Source organism: Lepidothrix coronata, unplaced genomic scaffold (assembly GCF_001604755.1).
Source record: "Lepidothrix coronata isolate B3197 unplaced genomic scaffold, Lepidothrix_coronata-1.0 Scaffold36, whole genome shotgun sequence".
Taxonomy (NCBI): domain Eukaryota; kingdom Metazoa; phylum Chordata; class Aves; order Passeriformes; family Pipridae; genus Lepidothrix; species Lepidothrix coronata.
The window spans coordinates 3,141,800-3,162,910 of record NW_016690216.1 but is presented as its reverse complement, the minus strand read 5'-3'; the positions used below and the strand labels follow the sequence as shown (position 1 = coordinate 3,162,910).

General features: G+C 38.8%; 1 protein-coding gene across 1 annotated transcript in view; it reads right to left on the bottom strand.

The window, feature by feature from the left end:
* Nucleotides 1-15,053, bottom strand: part of KCNB2 (potassium voltage-gated channel subfamily B member 2) — a 172,039-nt gene extending 156,986 nt beyond the window's left edge. The window contains exon 1 of the mRNA XM_017812397.1: nucleotides 14,475-15,053. Coding sequence (XP_017667886.1) covers nucleotides 14,475-15,053 — 579 coding nt within the window. The remainder of the gene's footprint in view (nucleotides 1-14,474) is intronic.
* Between the last annotated feature and the right edge of the window lie 6,058 nt (nucleotides 15,054-21,111).

Sequence of the window (21,111 nt, the reverse complement as noted above, 5' to 3'; positions counted from 1 at the left end):
TTATCTCCGCTTTTAGCATTTTTTTTTCACCCACAAAGTCTTTTTTATTGATTTAAATTAAATATTAATTCACTTTTCAAGCTACGCTTTAGAAATTTGATCAAAGGCAAATGGTTACTATAATAAGTAGTTGATAAATTCCATAAGGATAGTGTAATCTATAAATTTTCTTTTAAACAATAGCACTGAACTAAACATGTCAAAAGACTCTGGGACCAACTGACGTGCACCATTACACAGATACACCCACAATATATGGGCTAAAATAGCTTATTTCCCATTAAAAGGAATAGAAACAAGACATCTGAGTCCCTAAGGCTTGTAAGCTTGTAAATCTCTGCCAGCATTATTAAATGAGAACATTATTTAATTAGTAATGGTACTGGAGGATAAACTCTACCTGCTTTAAATTTAAAATACATAAGACCAAATTTCCACAGGAAAAAAAAAGGCTCCAGATGCAGGGGGCTGTTTAGGACATGAAAGATTTGGATCCAGCTTCCCGCTTTGTCACAGACTTTCTGTGTGACCTTAAAGTAGATACAGTGTACCTCAGGTCCACATTTATACAACAGGGCTTCTCTGCTCTGTCAAATGACTGTAAGTCTCATATCACTCAATATTACACGGAACTCAGTACTAAAACAATGACATTAGAGACAGATGGGAACATACATCTACTTGTCTGCATTTAATTTGTAAGCAAGGCTCATTAACTTTACTCCCCAAATACAACAAAACTCTCATGCTTTCTTTAATACATGAGTTTTCACCCCAGAGGTAAGCTTGTGGCACTAAAACTTTACTAGGAGTGATTTACACAACAAAAAAGCTGAGAATGTAATATATTCTCAAGCACAATGTAAACCCCTCTGTAGTGTACCTAGTTTTCAGGCTGCTGTGGTGACATGCTTGTGTGACTTAGCACCTCACTTTGCACAGTAACTTCTGTATGCACATGCCCAACACATACACATGAGCTGTCAGTAAACATGAGGGAACAGCTGTCCCCAGCTTAGTTTAAAATTCTGACCTACACAGTTGGAGAAAACACTGCTTTGCTTTCACAGAAGGAATAATCTCACTCACAAGTAGGTTAGTCATCAGACCTCCTCTCTCAGGAGATGGCTGTCACTATGCCGAAGTTCCCTGCTATGAATGGGAAGCTGTATGAAATCACATGGCCACCATTTTTGACAAAAGGTCTGACAATAGAAATAAAAGTTATGTGAGATACCAAGCTAAGGATTTTTAAGAAGAATTGAGTAATAATGCCATGACTTTTAGGAACCAAAACCCTAACATGCACTAGAATTTCAACATATTGAGATACTTGGTGACTATATTTCTCTTATTACCTACCTCGTCCTTGGTCGTCTTTTCTAATGATCTCTTCTAGCCTTAGGGAAATCACCTGGTGATTTGGACTGCCTATTCCTTTTTTTTCTTCTTTGCGTCCTTACCATATGAAATAATGCCAGTTCTACATCTGAAATATTAGGTTACTTACACAGCATGCAATTTAGTTATCTAAATCACATGTGTTATTCCAACTAACATGCATCTTGCTGCTGTTACAGGTTTCCTGCCTTTGACAGGCCATGACAAGCCAGTCAGAGCTCCGACACTCCACTCTGTCCCCAGGACAGCCTGTCCCCAAGACAGCTGCCCCTGAAGCAAGCCCTTGTGAAGAGCTCGGTGCTGTTCTGCAACAAGGCTTCATGCAGCACTTGCTGCTATGCGGAGGCTGAGCTCTCATCATCACCAAGCCTGGTGGCTTTGAGGGTTTCCTATGGTTAAAGGGCAATAGTGAGATACTATTGTGCAAAAGAAACATTGACACAACTGCAACTACAGACTTTGTGGGGAAGAAAAGACGGCTTTTGCTGTTCATACACAACTTGGCTCTGTGTTTGATATCTTCATTTTGATCTGTTATCTCATTCCCATTTTTTTAGACTACTGTAAATCTCCTTTAAGAACTGTGTGTTTCAAAATAGCACCCTTAAGCCCATGACATCTACCTTATCTGTGACAACTCACCAAACAAAGAATGCCAAAGTATTTGACATCATTGAATAAATTTATCAGGGTTTTCCATCCACTGAAAAAAGCATCTTTTTTCTTACATGCTAAATCAATGTTACAGCAATGCACACCACAGACAACATTTGGCTGCCCTTCAGCTATAAACATGCAAATCTCAAGACACTTAGGTGAACATCTCTCTGGAGGGGAGATTTCGCTAGAGAAGTTTTAAAACAATAGTTATGGTAATATTAAAAAATAAGCATTTTAGCAAAAATGTAAAAATGTTGTGAGATTCCTCTGTTTAGACCTAAAGAAAACAGAAAGACTTGCTTGACTTCTAATTGACTGCTTCATGCATGTATAATAGGGAAAAGAAAACTGTAGTTGTAGAGGTGTGGGAAAGGAAAAGGGGAAATCAAGTTAAAAACATCCATTGTTCTTGTAAGTTTTACTCATGTACCTCTATGCAGGGGCAATGTCATTTCTGTGCCCAGAGGTGCTATTTGCCTATGGCACAGCACTGAAGAACTGTCTATTATCACCCAGAAGGAATGAGGAAGCATTACCATGGGTGCTCCTGCAGCAAACTGATCTGCCACAAGGATCTACAATTAGCAAATGCCTTTGAAGCATTACTCCTCCTGACAGGACCACTCGAGTTCAGCCTAGTTCCCGAGGAATAACACTCCACACAACTAGAATATGAGGTAACGTTCAAGCTTTTGAAGGTTTTCCTCCCATCTTCCTTTTTAAAGAGAGAGGGGGCAAAGGCATCAAAGAGATTTGCAGTTGTGCTTCCTTTTCGCGGTGACTGATACAGGCTCTCCCGCAGTTTGCATGCTGGCTTTCAGCTTGACTTCACAAGCAGAGGACATCTGTGCCTGCACCGTGCCCTTTGCAGCTGCACTGTGCCTTTCCAGTAAAGCCCTCAGGGAGGACACCTCCATGAAAGATTGGCAGCAGTAAAACCCTGACAGCAACTGTGCTCTGTTAACCCCTTCTCTGTCACACACAGACTTCTTCTCAGGAACATGGGCTTTAGGTAAGGGTTAGGGTTTGGTTTTAAATCAAATCAGGGAGGAAATAGATGAAGTTACATTAATGTGAATGCACTATTGCTGAGATGCTTCAGACAAGTTATCAGGGATGCAGTGCAATAATGGATATTTCTAAGATTAGGTTTTTCCTTTCAATTTCATACATGCTTAAACTAAAAAATTTATTTTCAAATAACAACAGAAATCAGTCTGAGAGGGGACACCTGTGAGTCAGACATACCCGCTCTCATCCTCAAAGCATCTCATCATCATCAAAGGAAATTAATTTGCTTTTGGAAAAGAGAAGTATTTCAGAATAGCATATTCTTCATACAGACATTACTAACATCAGTGACACAGTATTTTAATGAAACTTGTCCCACCATTACGTGTTAACAAGTACTAAGAATGCTTCCTAAAGAGCACATCAAACCCTCATCTATTCTCTCTATAATACACTCATCAAGCAGATTATCTTTCAGTCCAAGATCTGTCATCTCTGTCAGCTACTCTAATTAAAAGACTCTCTCTTCAACATACTTATTTCATCCAAAACTACACATACAAGCACGTAACAAACTGCATTGATTCTTTCAGAATTCAACAGACTGAAGAAGCTACTATTATTGGCACAGCTACAGCATTTTGAGTAAATTTTTCGTACATCATTTAGAATTAAATCCATGCACACCATTAGGCAGCAGAATATATCAATCTAAAATTCAGATTACAGTAAATTAGTAAGAGGTTCACTGAAGCATGTATAAGGATTGACCTGAGGGTCAAATGTTGGCTACCAAAAGTATTTATAAAATACAATATTTACCATAAGAAACTAAACGCAACCAGAAGTTAAGAAACTGCTTGGATCTGTATGTTTGTGATATTGGACTGAATTCTCCCATTTAAAAATAGCAAAATAGAACTGTAACAAATGTGTACGATCTGACTATTGGAGCAGACTTCAGTCTGGTTGGTATTTGCTACGGATATCTCTTTCTTTCTTTGCTATTGTTTTTTTTTAGAACTTCACATTTATTTCTGTGGGTAAGATTGCCCAGTTCATTTTTCATGGTGCACCCAACCTCGTCTTATGAAAACACAGTCACGAGGAGAGGCAGGAAACAGTGCATAAGGCTAAAATGGGACCAGGACACACATCCACTACCAGATCTGGTGGAGTGAAAATGTTTCTGGTGAAAACATTTGATTTCTGAGTGCTCACTAGGATGTCCTAAAATTCAGATAAGGGGACAGGGGAACTTCTTCACCAATAACTGCATCTAATCCATCACTAAATCACTATGCCTATTATCTGACTCACGAAGAGGAAGGACAAGCATTTACACCACTCTCTATTCAGTTTCCTAATAGGCCACTCTAGTGGTGTTATAAATCAACTTGTAAAGTTTTTTTTCCTTTTCTTTTTTTTACTATTTTGAAAAATTCACTTTTAAGTCAAGTTAAAAGACATTTTAAAGACACAGAGAAACTCTATTAATTTAGCATTCAATCCAGAGGGTTTACCTTGTATACCTTCTAAAGTAACTGGTCAACTCTGTACAGCTTTGGTTCCAATAACATTTATTGATTTTTGACAGAATAAATAGTAGAAGTGTAGGGACTTTTTATTCTGTTTCTCACAAAAAATAACTGTGAATTTTCTCAGATTATAATATCTTTTATAATGAACTTTACTCTAGCATGAAACCACACCCTTCTTCTGTCTTCAAGCTTTCATGTTTCATTTATTAAAGTAACAGAACACAAATATAGATTTCTAATCCTGTATGGAGAAGCACTGTCTTTCTTCCCAACATACAAGTTGCTCATTAAAGTGATCTGCAGGACCTTCAACGTGATGGTACCTGGACACGGAACCAGGTGTCTCACAGACCTGGTGCCACTGTCCTGACCTCTGCTAAACACCCTCAAACACAGCCAATGACAATGCATGGACCTCCAGTTAGGTAAAAGACTGTAAAACGACATAGAAAATCTTGAATCATAAGGAAAAAAAAAAAAAAAGCTGACCTTAAGGGGATAGGGGAACTTCTTCACCAAAAGCTGGTCATGGGCCAAAGGAAAGGCATGAAAAGCCACCTGTGCTCAGCATGAAGAGTTATTAAGTGTTCCATCATGACACAGGGGAAAACAGTAGAAGCATTTCAAAACGACTCCAGGCTTTTGGTCCTCATTCTGAATTCATGAGCTTGGCCTGCCCATTCCCAGAGCTTTAAGTGGGTTTCCAGCCATCTGAGTTGGAGATGCAGAAGTGGCTAGTTATAATTCCTGCCACAGAATTATAAGTGCTCGCCATTCCTGAAGTTAACTTAGGTATCTCCAGTAAAGAGACTAAACTGTACCATGCTGGCCTGAAGGGCTGCTAAGTACCAAACAGACTTGTGATCAGATACCTCCCAAACTTACAGCCTCAGCTCTAAATTATTTCTAAGTCATCTGTTCATCCTGCTTCAATTCTAAAAAAAAGGCTGTATGGTTCAGTGAAACAGGACTGGCCTCATACCTATGTACTCTTTTCCTATTAGATGTTTTGCCTTTTGTGCTAAATGCTAGTAGCAGTGGCCTAAAGTGCTTTGAAGTCAACGTCAATGTTATGACCGAATTCAGGGGCACTAGTCAAATTTTTCTGTGCTATAATCTCACAAAATGTATTTGCATGCATACATACATAAACCACAGACCAAGATACTTTTGGAACAGTTTTTTCAAATGGCATTTATCTCCACAAAGGAAGTTATATCAAAATTTTTAAAAGAAAATCTATGAAAATACAAGGGCTTTGTGAAAATAATAGAAATGGAAATGAGTTCCCAATTCTTCTCAGAACAAGCCTGTAACACACTTAGATGATGTCTTGCAGTCTGCAAAAGAACTACCTTACCTAATTTATTTTTGCAATATCCACTGTTCTCCCCAAAGCCAAACACACTGGTAGATGCTTCAGTAAAACAGAATAGTCAGGTCACCCAAGGATCCTTCAGTGAGTAATCCAAAAAGAGGCTACAGTGCTCAGGAAAGAAACTGTGACAATGGGAGCTTGTAAACAAAGCCTAATGCAATTTTTGTCTGTCACAGAAATCCAGCTTAGTGAAAGAGTACAAAAAACGGGACCATCTCAGGAGTTCACCAAAAATACCATCCCTAACAATATGTGAAATCACGGCAAGCTGGATTGTCCCAAAGAATGCGAGCAGCAACCCATTCCAATGGGGCATTCTGCAAGTGGCCAGTGACACCTGAAACTGTCACTGCAACTTGGCTATCCTTGGGATAGCTCTGGCCTGCGCCACACCTGAGCTATTTAAAGCAACATCTAACCCTTGTGGTTGCTTCAGGAGAAACCTAATGAACGATGAATGAAGACACTGAACTCTGGGTAACAAATGTACCCCAACATTTTGCAGTGAAGACCTCTGCGGCCTTGGAAAGCAAAGATCTCCCTTTAAGAGCTGTTTTGTGAAGAGCTTTGCTGGTTTTGGACTTTTAATTACCTTACCTTTTAGAGGCTAGAACAGAAAAGCTTGGATAATCCTAGAAGCTTTTTTATTAGTTCAGTGAAGCACTAGTTTTTAGGCAGGAGCTTAGGGGAACACAACACCATTGCCCACAAGCAGCAGCAGGCATAAAAATGTTCTCAGTGAGGAATGAACCTGAGCCTCAGAGGTCAGATAAGACTCAACCAAATTCAAGAGTTCACCTTGCCATTCAGATAAAAATTTCCTCAGACTTCAGGTCTGCATCCTGTGTTCTGGTTCCTGTTTTGCCCTGCATTTTAGAAGAAATCCTTTATGAATATTTATAACAAGTAGTTACAAGATGACTTGAAAATTCAGCAAATATGATTCAAGCAGTTTGTAGGCACTTAAACAGAGAGAGAAAACCACTGCTCTGATTGCTTCAATCACCTCACACATCTTCTCATTGTGCAATATTGTGAGTTTAAAAAAAACGGGAAAGGCTTAGCTGTCAATATTATATATACTTACACATAGTATATCCATAGGATGAGCTCCAACAAATCCAAACAGTTATTTTGGAAATAAAGGCTAGTTTGTTAATAAGTAGACTTAATGGTTACAGTGGCAAAGTAAGCATGCTTTTCCAAGACAACCTGCTTCTTCCCACTGCTGCTTGAGAACACTAGAAGACCTGTCTCAGGTATAGTACGTGGAATTCAGGTATTCACTCACCCAGAATGCCATAAATTCATGTGAAAAGGATACTGTACACTTATGAAATTACTTCAAATGTAGGAGTGTTTTCTGGGTCTCAACCAGTGCAAATCGAATACACTCACTCATCCCACCTGAAATCCTGGCCTTATTGCACACCTCTCCAAAGAGAGAGTGACCAAGGCATGCAAAGAGTAGACTGTGAGGGCTTCATATAAAAGCTCTACTGGCATACTTTTTTGATCTCAAAGTCACTTTGAAACAGCTGTGCCAGTGTCACATGCTTGTTTTCAATATTCCCTCAAAGGACCTGGGGTTCAGTGCTATGCGTCAAATACTCAAATATCTTCACCAAATAGAAAACTCATGAGTCTGCCATATGTCAAGATAAATACCATGCTTTTTTCTCTGAAATAAATAACATGCAAAAATCAGAAAACCCAAACAAAGGCCAGTTTGCAGGTGATCATATAGATTGTTTTGCTCTCAGCTTTACAAAAGAAAGATGGAGCCTGTTCATCCGGACAAAAAGTGCAGTCCTTTGTTTCCCACAGACTTGGTCTGGATAATGCTTTATCATTTAATTTATTAGTGTATCTCCCTGACATTTGATTGCTTCCAAATATCTTACATGAGAGAAGACAATGCATTGGCAGCTGCTTACACGGAACAGAAATACAACATTTTTAGGACATATGATCTGTCTCCGGGTGAAGTGAAAGGCACAACAGCCTGGTCTGTCCCCTCAGGCATTACACAGCTCAAGTGACATGCCACAGCTGAAAATCCAGCCCGTGAGATGCTTCTGACGTTATGCAGGGGCATGCTGTAATGCCCAAAACATCACCATCCCAACTAGAAACACTGCAAGTACATATTTTAAAAGGTGTATGCAATTGATGCTGGTCTACACTCGATTTACGGTAACAGTTACAAGAAAAAGGATATGAGCAGTGGTAAAAAAAGCAGTCATTGTAGAGTTAAACTGCTCTCCTAAATTATGGACACATGGCACTGAGGTAAATCAGAATACTGCTTTCTATCCATTATGGCAAAAGATAGCTGTTCTCATGAAGATTGTACCTGCTGGTAATTCATTGTAATACCATATCTTCCAAATCCTAGTAGGTTTCTCTGTGCAAGAGCTACTGTGTGATTCTGTGAATGGTGTCACAAGTGCAGGCACACTGTACTCGTTACTTTAAAACTTTATTTTGCATAAATTAGAACTTATTACCAAATATGGGAGATGGAATTCCCCCAATTTTTAAAATAATTATTCTTGTTTTTTTCCCCCTTTAACAAGACTCATCATTAATACTCTTTAATTTTCCTTAATGTGTCCATAAAACCAGAGTCAGTGAAGCCCCTTATCACAATCTAGAAAGGAAAGTTCTCCTCCCTCTGTTCATACAGTGAACAGGGATATTCCCTGGTGCCAGTGTCTCAATATGAGTTTCTGCATCTTTGCCCCTGGCACTGCTTCCAGAATTTTAGCATCTGTTTCACTGAGAATTAAGTGTCAATAATAAACAGGACAGTTGAAAGGACATTTTAATAATTTTATTCCAATAGCAGTTTTTGGTAAGTTCTTTTAGTAAGTTAGCAGCAAGACCTTTCAGCACACCACCACCAAGATCTCAAGCCTAGAGGGAACCCATATGTAACTAAGGTATTAAACACCTCTGGAGCAAGATAGATCAGATTGTAGCTCTATTCCCATGATACTTCAAGCTGACAAAAAATGCTGAATCATGGGTTACATGATACTCCATATAAGAAGTATAAAGAATGTAAATAATCTTTTAATGACCAGCTCAGCAGTGAGCATACATAAGTTCTTAAAACAAAATCAATTAACTACTGCCAGTCTTCCTTGTTCCTTGATATAATATCTATTGAAAAAGCAATATATTCACTTATCTTTCAAGACATTAAAACACTTGAGTTATTAAATATGAATGACTAGGATCAAATATAATCTCCTTTTCTTACAGTCACATTGACTGACTTTATCATTTGGCACAAGAAATAACTTCACCTTAAAAGCAAAGAGTGGTATTAAGTATCCTCACCAAAAACATTGGTGAGATGAAAGTACGTATTTGTCACCAGTGACCATTCTCTGTGCTTTACCAAAACTTACTTTCAGCAGATAAATTTCTATAAAGTATTGGGAGTGACATTGCAAACCATAACATTCCTGGTAGTACATTCAGATAAAGGTTCGTGACAGAATTCCCCCCAAAAATAAATTGAAGCCAGAGGTCAAACAGAAGTTCAACCCACACATTAGCTAGAAAACACCACTTATCTTCAATGAATGTCATCATGCCCAATGGTATATTATATACAATACAAAAACTTGTGGGACTTAAACTAATACAAGAGCCATTCCTCACATTTTAGAAAAGAGAAAGTCTTAACTCTGTAATGTTCATCCTTGGTCTAAGATGGATGGCAAAGCTCATAGAATGTAAGCTTGGTAGGGAGAAATATTCACAAAATCAGGATGACACAGAACAGGTCTAACAGAACTTAAACTGAGAAGAAGGCATAAGCAAGAAAAATGTTTTGTTCATATAACACAACAAAGCATGCAAACATAAAAAATGTATTTCTTTCACTTGAACACTTTAATATCTTTGTACAAACATCCCGCTGTTGGCACTTTGCTTATGTGTGATAGCTCTTTTTCACAATATATGAATCAGCTAAAAGTTTTCCTAAAGTCCTCTGAGTATATGTGATGTTACCTTCAACACAAAAAGAAGCAGTAGCGTCCCATTAATTGGGGTTCACCCCAAATGAACACTGCATGACAATCTAGGAGATCATTTATGAGGACTGGCAAAAGAATACTGAAACGTCCTATATCATACTCAGCTCTGTTATGAAGTCATGCATGACTCTGCTACTTTGCACTTACCCCAAGACCCCTCTTAAGTGGCTCTGTAAAGAATATGCATGAGTGTCAGTGTGAATTATACATAAGACAGACTCATGGAAAATAAGAATCAGGCCCCTAATGTAAAATAGGTGTGCTCTCTCTCGGCAAGTCATTGGGGCAAGCCTACCCATAATGCACTTGTGTCTAAATAAATATTAGTGGCCTGAATCTCCTCTTCCATGCCTCTTTTTATCCCCACTCCCCAAAGGAATTTTTTCTCATAAGGGATTGATAATTAATAATTCATAAGGGAATACTGCACACAAACTCCTCACAATTTCCAGTCAGGCTTGGGATAATTATACCTTCTGTAATCCACAATCCATTAGTTAGCTGATAAATTAGTGTGCTTTTTACAAAGGAAGAATACTCATGTTACAGTTTGTAATAAACCAGAAAACTAACCCCAAGAAAAAATCGAAATTAACGAAAGGAAATAAGGACAAATCAGCCATGCAGTGAAACAAACAGAATTAACAGAGAACACTTTCAACCCCATCAGGTTTCATATAACTTTAAAAAAAGGAAACACCATGCTACTAGTAATTTTTTTAAATTATTGACAGGTTGGTCAAAGCTGCTGCTGCACTATGGATGCTATATAAGTCCAGCAATGGACTATAAGTCCAGCAATGTCAAATAGAAGACCAAAATATAAAAATAACTTTTTTTTTTTTTTAAAACCAGAGTTTTTACAAACTGCTGTTTACACAATAAGTATAAATAAATGCATGGTCTAAAAACTCAGATGTTCCTCTGGACCAAAGAAGGCCAGACTCATGTAAAACTCTACGGTTTGGGGACCAGACCTTGGTATTTTTTGGGATGTAGTATATGCAGAATTCCTGCTCTTTCTATATCCCAGCACTCCTTCTTATTTCATAGCACTGTATATTCTGAAGTGGATGGACTTCTGGACATCTTTATCTTAATCCTACTTAAAAAGCTTATGAATGAGAACACCAGAAAATGGAGGTGAATCCTGTATTCCTCAGCTAAAACACCTACCAAATCCACAGAGAGCTTTGCTAGGGTGAGGACTAAGCAAGAACTGCTGTGCTTCTAATATGTTAACTGGTGACTCAGATTAGGTGCATGTCTTCATTTACTAAAATTAAAAAAACTCACATAGTAAAGTGTGCCCATATTGCGCAACAGTACTTGACCTACAATATTCCTTTTTTACTAGCTAACCATAGTTTTCATTTTTTGCCACACATCCTTCTTGCCTTGTCCTATTTACTGTTACAAGTCCTGTAAAACACCTGCTGCTCATTCACTGTCACCTTGTTCTGTTTCACCTTGCTGTAAGTGCAGTCAATGGCAAACCTTTGCTGACCTCGAAAGGCGCAGGATTTGTCCTGAGATGCCTAATCCAAAGCGGGACTCCCTCTTAATTCAGTAAGCTTTGGATCAGACCTAGAAGGGATCTTGGCAGAATCAAGAAGTGGCAAGACACAGTCAAAAATCAAAACCACATCCAAGTGTTTATCTCACATTCCTAATCTCTGATGTGAAAGGGATTAAAAAGCAAGCTGTTCCTGTCAATTGCTTGGATGCTACACAGGATCTGAATGACTAAACAGGCATCAGTAGGATAGCTATGCCCATTGATATGGTTTCATTTCTTTCTACAGAAGTTTGAAAGGGAGCTAGTATTAGAATTTGAGGCTTATGGTAATATTTCTTCACTTGGTTCCCAATTTCCCACTGTCAAAATGCCACCATCCTTTCCACTCCTACAGAGTGGAACTACAAACTAGCAACTTATTTGACTGAACAAAAGATGAGAAATCTGAAAGTGATGTTATGCAAACATTTCTGATACAACCTTGCCACAGAACCTAACACAGTCTGTGATGGCTCCAGACTCTTTCAAATTACATCCAACTGATTTCAGCACATTTTGTTTTATGTTACCCAAGTTTGAATGTATTGTGATAGGTTTTTTTCTCCTTTATGTCATTCAGACAAGTTTCTACAGCTGTCTGAGATGCCATAGGTGTATCTGACTATAATTTTGGCTCATATATGTATTTAGAGACTGAAGGTCACTAGAAAGAGAAACTGAGTGCATGTATTATGGTGACTTCTAGCTACCAGAACCACAGAAAAACCACATCAAATGGCATTAACTTAGGCAGAAGGCAACTGAAATAATGAAAACCATTACAACATATAAATATATACAAGTGCAATGTGAAACTCCCTGTAGGAAGAAAGGATACATCTATAACATTCAATCAAAGCGGGAGATGAGGGAAAAGGGAAATAAAAAGGTAAAAAATAATTATTTAGACACCTTGGGAAATTAAAGAAACGGCCACTTTCATCTGCAAAACCTGAGGAGAAAACTGGTCTGAGTGCACAAAGGTGAATTTTCTTAAAAGCTCAAAGTTGGCCTAACTTCTTTTAAGCAAATTCATGACAGGGCACTGTTAAGTTATAAGAGTTTGGTCAAAAGCAAGCACTCATGAAAGCTTAACCATCCTATATTTCTGCCTTTAACCATCATATATTTCATGCAAAAGAATGAAAGCAAGTCACAGGCAAAGAACCGAAAAATCAGTATATTCATTTTGTTTTATTCATCTGGTTCATTTTACTGTGTTGACTCCTACCTAGAATTATGAAAACACTAATTAAGCATATGTCTCAAGCCCTAAATGCAACTGCCTTCTTTGATATATATATATATATGAAAATATTTCACAAACAAATCTGCCTGCTGGGTGTCACAGAGGCAGCATCCGTGACCAGGCGATCTCCCAGGTCACAGGCAGCGTGTTTCAGCTGCAGGGCTCAGAAAGGAGATCCTCCCGCCTGCATCCAGGAGGACAGGTCTGTTACGGAACACGTTGGTGACGTTTCAAGCCAAGCAGGACTGTGAAGCTGGTCCCTGAGTCCTGCAGGCAGCGTAGCAGCTGTGTCACAGAAGTGCTGGGGAGGCTGATGGATGTTAGCTTGTACCAGGGGATCACAGTGTGTAACATGGCTTCCCTGAACCCTTTTTGGCACAACTTATACCCATCTGTTTCCCCTCTGCTCCTTCCCCGGGAGAGGAACACATGGCCCAGAACATGTATCTCAGAAGCAGAAAATATATTCATGTAGTTTTCTAAAATATTCTGAATACTTTCATTTTTCTTCTATAAGCTTTTATTCATTATGAATCTTATGGGAAAATAAATATTTTTTTTTTTACAAAATTAAGTCCTTGCTTAAACAGTTAGGTAGTCCACAATGAGAAATTAAAATTTAAAAAAATGTGTATTGTGCTTCGATAGTAAGAAGTTGCTATTGCAAGAAAAATCTTTGCCAAGATTCTGGTTTTTGGCCACTGCGCCATCATATTTTAATACTTACCTTAGTCCAAGAGCATTGCAACCAAAAACAAATCAGCAACAGAAGAAAGTAAAACCACAGTTAAGCTTAACATGAATATCTAAACATCGAACATTTTTGTTTTGAGTCATTCAAACTGGGGACAAGCTTCCACAATTTACTGTATCAATGAAACTTTAGTCAGCTTGCCTCTTTGAAGGCAGCAGTACTAGGACAAGGCTTCATCTGAATGTGTTCTCACTTCTCACTGAATATATATGTATTTTAGTGTGTATATATGTATAGAATATCTACTTGTTTATATACATACACAGCATACAAATATATACAGGCATACATATAAATATATATATGTGTGTGTATATGCACTTTAATATTTTTATACAGAACACTCTAATGCTTGATTGCAAAAATGTAGTATAAGAGAAAACGTACTGCAATCCTTGCCCAGTGTAAAACCATGCCAGACCAGCTGTTGACACTTTGATAATCTACCCAGCACAACTTATGAAACACTGACACCACACCTATGCAGAGCCTGTAACAGGACAAGCAATACTGAAATGTACATTTCTCATAACCAAATGCTTTTCTAACAAACAAGTAAATAGTGGTCTCTGGCAGTATTTTCATTCAATATGAAGTCCATTAAGAATCACACAGATGTTTCTGATCACATTACAGCAAAAGCACAGTACAGTAGTTGCCTAAAAACAACTGAATTCAGCAGTTTCTTCTGCTGATTTCAGTGGGGTTTAGGACAGATTTGGGTGTATTCACTTCATGATATGTATATTTTTAGATTCTTCTTTTCTTTGAATATTTTAGTGAAAGTTGTCAATTCCTCAAAGTCAGACGCATTGGTCATGAAACTATTTTCTACTGTCTTTGTGTTAAGCCTACTGTTTATCTTACCTTTGCTGCCACAGATGAGTTGGGTTTCTCCAGCAAGTCCCAAAGCTTCTTCCTTTTCTCCGGGCAGCAGGTATTATCAAACTCTTCCCCTTCTCTCTCTCGCATTGTCTCTGCCTCTCTCCTCAGTTCCTCATTCATTTGCTCTTTCTTTTGATGGTATCTTGCCTGGCAGCAAGATTCTAAATATATCTCATCAATCCCCCAGTAATCAAGCTCCTGGCCAAAAGAAAGAGCACACATCTCTTCCATCATATGTAGTTTCCCTGTCCTGTAGAAATTCAAAATGGAAGTGAAAGCTCCTGGGTGTCGATCAAAAAAATATTCGTTTTCATTTAGATTATAGTCATCACATACTTCTAGCAGAGATTCATGGGTATTGCAGTCTCTGAGCTTTCCTAATCGTGTCCTTGGAAGTCTGTCCAAAGTCCTCCACAGCACTTCATGGTTGAGCCCACCGACATTTATTTTAACTCTCCGTGAGCAGGCTTTGCTCCTAATGATCTCCACTGGTTCTGGAGGGAGAGAAAGGGTAGACCTTGAAGACTTTTTGGTGATCCCTGGTGGAGCCTTCTCAGCCATTCTGAAAAAGATGAAGTTGTAACACCAGAGTCCTTAGGAGAATGAGCTTGGACACTACAAATATTTGGGCAGAGTCCTCTTCAGACAGACAGCTCCATTCCTGAAGCTAAAAAAGACAAAAAATTAGAATATTGCTATGTACAATATATCCCCCAATCTCTCTCTCTTTCTCTTTGCACACTTTCATATACAGATGAAAACTTAATGTTAGCAATTTGCTCTCTATAATGATACTCTTGTGTGATGATACACAGAACCACTGGAACAACTGGAACAGCTAAGAACACTATGTTTAAGCAAAGAAAAACTCACTTGTACTTCTGCATTTGTGAAAATCAACTGTGACGACTTTGTACAAAGGACTTGGGGGGTTCTGGGGTTTTTTTTAAGTCAGTTTGTGATGCAGCTATGTTAGCTTAATCTGATTACTTGGCAGTTAATGTAAGAGGTGTGCAGTGGAAAGATTGTAGGGATATCCATAAGAAAAAAATAAGATAGAGACCAGTCTCACTTTTATTAAGAATTCAAATTTGGGAGATACTGAAACTGAATAAAGCAATTGCAGCATACCAAAATATCCAAACTAAACTGCTTCTCTCCCTCTCCCAACTCAAATCTTGATTTGCTGTATTACTTCATGGGTAAATGTTATTCACCAAACTATTAAATTGTCATCATGACAAGTCAAATTTTCTAGCACTAGACAATGATTATTTCTTTACAAATAGGACAAAAGAATCCTAACTCTTCTGCATCCAACTGACCAGTGATACATGTTATATAGGCAAGGGCTGTGCATACTGTTCTCTGGACCTTCTGTAAGGCTCTTTTCTGCCCCACTTTTCACCTGTTAAATTGCTGCAGACAGCAATCAGCAGCATCATTTTTAATAATCCACAAGTGCATCCTCACTCACTGTGCCTAGCATTGCAGTGAACTCTGAAGTGCAGCTGTTTGTCACTAAATTTGGAATATCAGTATCGAACAGGAAGGAAACCCACTCACCCGCTCTACTATGGTCAACTGTCAGACCCAGTGCTTAAATAATAACCCAGCAATGGTATCATGGCCCAAAGGGAGAATATTAAGGATGCTTATACAAGCTCCTGTTCCAAACTTGGAAAATCCTCCTTAGTAATTTCCCAGAGTTGACATCTCCTCCTCCTGTTCTCTGTAAATCAACAATTCAACAATTTGGGGGATTTTGTTTGTTTGTTTTCTTTTATTTTGTTTAAAATCAAGTGAAAAAAGTCCAGCTTTAAAAAAGTGTTTGACACATACAAGAATTTGATCCTCTTTGCAGAGTAAGCATGAAAGTTATGATGGGAGGGATTGTTATCTATAAATACATCAGGAGTAAACACCTGTGAGGGAGAAGAACTATTTGTACTAAAGGACCATGATGGCACAAGAATAAATCGGTACAAATTCACCACGAAAAAGGTAGAAATTTGGAAGAGAATTAGAAGGTCACAAAGACCAGATCATCACCAAAGCAGTGAGGACCTAGAATAATCCTTTACTAAAAGTATCAGGAAAAACAAAGAATTATTTCAGTGTGTCGTCAGACATGCTTATGACAGTATTGACTATGTTGCTAGCATAAAATTAAAATTGCTAAACCTCATTATATCTGAACATTAAAAGTTCCTCCAACGACAGATAAATTAAGACTCAGCCACGTACAATGCAGGTGTTAACAGACTGCCATGTCCAAAAACATCAGGAAAGAGGAAAATGGCAACAACCCAGAGCACCACCATTTTAGTTAGCAATTTCATTGTCAAGCTGAACCTACTTCAAAACCACAACGGCCAAAATTTTCTGCCTCTTCCCATCCTGCATCCAGCACCACAGTGTGAAGATCCCTCCTCACCTCCCAGTGCAACCTAGAGCACTTCTGGGCCTAATTACGTAGGGGTTTAAACCTTTAATATTTACATTCATTCACAAAAAATATAATCTGATAACTCCACTTGTAAAGATAAATGTCCTACCAAAATCAAAGCCCTGGCATCAGTAGTTTTACACAGTATATGTACCTTTCTGTTGTGTTTGTTTTGTGTCTTGCTTTTTTCCTCTTGACCTTAGGCTGATTTTTTTCCTTTGGTTTTACTCTCCTCCTCATTGCCTTATATGCAAGGGGATGATGGTGAGACTTTTGAGAAGGCGGGGACTCAAGTCTTCTCAAGATCTCCTCACTTAAGCATCTCCTAGTGGTCTGTGATGCATTTATCAGTCTTCTGACATACAGACAGCCACACAAAGAGTAAGTATTTATGAGAGGATAATTCTCTACAGAGGAAATATTTGCAAACTTTATTTTTTAAAAAAAATCCTTTTAGACTTTAAAGTACAATGATGTTTCTCCTTTAAAGGTTGTCTTATATAAGAAAACACAAAAATTTAAGAAATTCATAGAGAGGTTCTGTCATTCTCCATGAAATCACTCAAGTCTTCAGGCAATTTCTAGAGACGTTCACTGGTTTATTCATTATTTCATCTCAGGGAATTATTCTTTTTTTTTAAATGAAAATGTGTACCCTAATATTAGCAATATCGAGTAAAACACAGTAGAAATCAAGCAGCTGATCTTAGGTTAACCATATCCTCATTTATTTTTCTGATTGTAGAAACTAAAGATGCACAAGACTATGCATCGTTTTAGCTTTTCTGCAGTGTAGTTCAACAATGCAAAAATTATAGTGTCAGGAAGACTGGTGTAAAGCTGATAAAACATTTTCTGGTTTGTCAGTATAATTACTGGTTGCAGCTCCCTACTTGAGGAAATGTGGCTTTTCTAAAAAGCTTTAAAAACCCAGTGGCCACACTAAAGTCAGTAGTGAAACACTATTAAGTTTAGTGTTGAGAAGGTGTTATGTATATGTGTACCAAGGGATGAACCAGAATTCACAACGTGTAGCACTCTGAAAAGATAAAAAATAAAACTCATTTTCCCAAATGAAGAATCTTGAACTATAGGGGTGATTTTTGCCTTTTTCACAGAGCTCCATCATAAAAATATATACAAGAAGCAAAGTATATAACTTTAAAATAAATAAATAAATTCTTTTAGTTAGCTTCCTAACTTTTCTTCCCACCTTCATTTGTTCTTCACACTTCCTTTTGTTCTCTGATGGTAATTTTTTTAAAATTTCTTCCTGCACAACTTTTCTGCAAACTTGGGCTACAAAGTCTGTATTTAACTGTGCCTTTAAGAAAAACGTAGAATCTCCTGAATTGAAAGGGACAGAAAGAGATCATGGAAGTCCAACTCCTGGCCCTGCACAGGACAGCCTCGAGAATCACACCATGAGCCTGAGAGCATTGTCCAAATGCTTCTTGAACTCTGTCAGGCTTGGTGCTGTGACCACTTCCCTGAGGAGCTTGTTTTATGCCCAACCACCCTCTAGGTGAAAAACCTTCCTTTTACTAATATCAAACTTAAATCTCCCCTGACACAACTTCAGGCCATTCCCTCGGGTCCTATCACTGATCACCACAAAGAAGAGATGAGTGTCTGCTCCTCTGCTTCCCCTCACGAGGAAACTGTAGGCTGCAATGAGGTCTCCCCTCTTCTCCAGGCTGAACAGACCAAGTGACCTCAGCCACTCCTCATACGGTTTCCCCTCTGGACCCTTCACCATCTTTGTAGTCCTCCTTTGGACACTTTCTAATAGCTTTACATCCTTCTTATATTGCGGCACCCAAAACTGCACACAATATTCAAGGTGAGGCTGCCCCAGTGCAGAGCAGGGTGGGATAATCCCCTCCCTCGACCGGCTGGCAATGCTTTGCCTGATGCCCCTCAGGACGTGGTTGGCCTTCTGGCTGCCAGGGTACTGCTGAATTCATACTCAACTTGCCCTCGATCAGAATCCCCAGGTCTCTTTCCATGGCACTGCTTTCCAGCATCTCATTTCCTAGTCTGTATATACATCCAGGGTTGCCCCATTCCACGTGGAGAATCCAGCACTTGCCCTTGTTAAACTTCATGTGGTGGGTGATTGCCCATCTCTCTAATTTGTCAAGGTCTCCCTGCAGGGCCTCCCTGTCTTCCAGGGAGTCAAAAGCTCCTCTCAATTTTGTATCATCTGCAAACTTACTTAGTATCCCTTCAAGTCCTGCGTCCCAGTAATTTATGAATATGTTTAAGAGAACTGAGCCAAAGACAGAGCCCTGCGGAACCCCAGTAGTGACCAGTCTCCAGCCTGATGTTACCCCATTCACTATAACTCTTTGAGCCCAACCCATGTGCTAGTTGCTCAGCCATCACATGACATATTTATCCAACCGTTTTCTGAACATTTTGTCCAGAAGGATACTGTGAGAGACAGTATCAAAAGATTTATTGAAATTCAAAAAGTTTACCTTAACAGGCTTCCCTTGATCAACTAGGTGGGTTACCTTCTCACAAAAGGAAATTAGATTGAAGCACTCTAACTATGTAACATGTTTAATTTTAAAATCCATATTAGAAATTTAATACAAAATCACCAGCTCTTTCATTATTACAAAATGATACAAGTGAGGTTACCTTTATAATTCAATTAATTACCTTTCTGGATTTTAGTTACTGTAACTAACTCAGAACACTACTATTTTTTTTCCTGAGAAGGTTTCAAATATTTTTCAGCTTAGTTTATTGCCTTAGCCTTTTGGCTGTATGCAACTCCACCGTGCACCTTGTCCACCATGGGCTAGTGAGAAATATAACCACCCCTTGGCAAGCAGGCAAAGCCAGCCTACAGCTCACCAGCACTCTTAGCAATCAGTAGAGAAAGACACAAATTCTACCCCCATATATACAACAGCAACTCCAGATAAACCCCATATTCTTACTGTGCAGTAATAAAATTACTTTGTAGCAAAATACCTGTAATACTGTGTAAACCTCTTCAAACCTAAGCCAATCCTTTGCATTAAATAAAAGTGAAAACTTCAAAGGCTACTACTCAAAAAGCTAGGGAAAGCCAGAAGGAAGGTTAAGTGCCTTCCCCTGCACCACAGGCATTCAGCTTTTTATGGTGTGATTCCCCTTCTGCTTTATGTGAATGGGTAATTATTTACCATTTCTTTTCATCTTTCTCATTCAGTACTTGGCCTCTGATGTTTTTCAGCATTTCCTGCTGCAAGGCCTACATTACACACAAAGTGCTGAATTTCCCTCAGGGAGCTCTCACTATCCTACCCAAGTGATTCCAGGGTATCCCAGTTTCCCCTTCAGTAGGAGGCCACCATTACCACTGCCTTATAATGGAGAAATGAAGGTCATAGATGCTCAAAGTATACAACAATTCTGGGTGCTCAGATTGAGATAGCCACTTTTTACAGGGTCCTTAGCATTTTCAGCACATTTGATGGGCATGCCTACATGAGCAGATTAAACCCTCAGGCTGAGGATCCCAGTTGTCTGTGCTGTCACATTGCCGGAGCATCACCTGCCACGGCACAGTCAGGACGCTCCCAAATCATTTGCAGGGATGGCTGGAGAGTCAGCATGCTTCAAGATCTGCTCCTAATAAGTGGTTTGCTTGCAGCCATCTGCTTTGGAGTCCAGGTGAGTGTAACTGCACACACGGAGGTCACTGTGCCAGCTGGTCCAAGCAGCACCAGCCCCTTGCAGGGACTCCACGTGCAAGACCTCTGGTCCAAAAGGATTGACATCCAAGGTACTTCTGCATGCCTTAGTCATAAACATCTCTCCCAGTCTTTGCCATATGAATTTTGCCAAAGAAAGTAGAGAAGCTACACTAAATAAACATGCTTGGAGCACATCCTGCATTAAAAGCAGTGAGGAAAAAAGAACGTGGTATGTAAGAAAAGGCTGTATCATAAGACCCCCAGGAAAAGGGAAAAATTTTGCTTTCTTCTGACTTTTAAAAGACAAATTTCTACTATTTGTCAGAAGATGTCTTTTTGTCAAAACTTGTCAAGCTGTTTGCAAAAAAATATTCTTTTTCTTAATTTCCTTGCTTTGAAAACAAATGGAAGTTTTCACAATTTGGTCAAAGTGTCTTAAATGTTTTTAAACAAAATCTGGTTCTAAATGTACTAA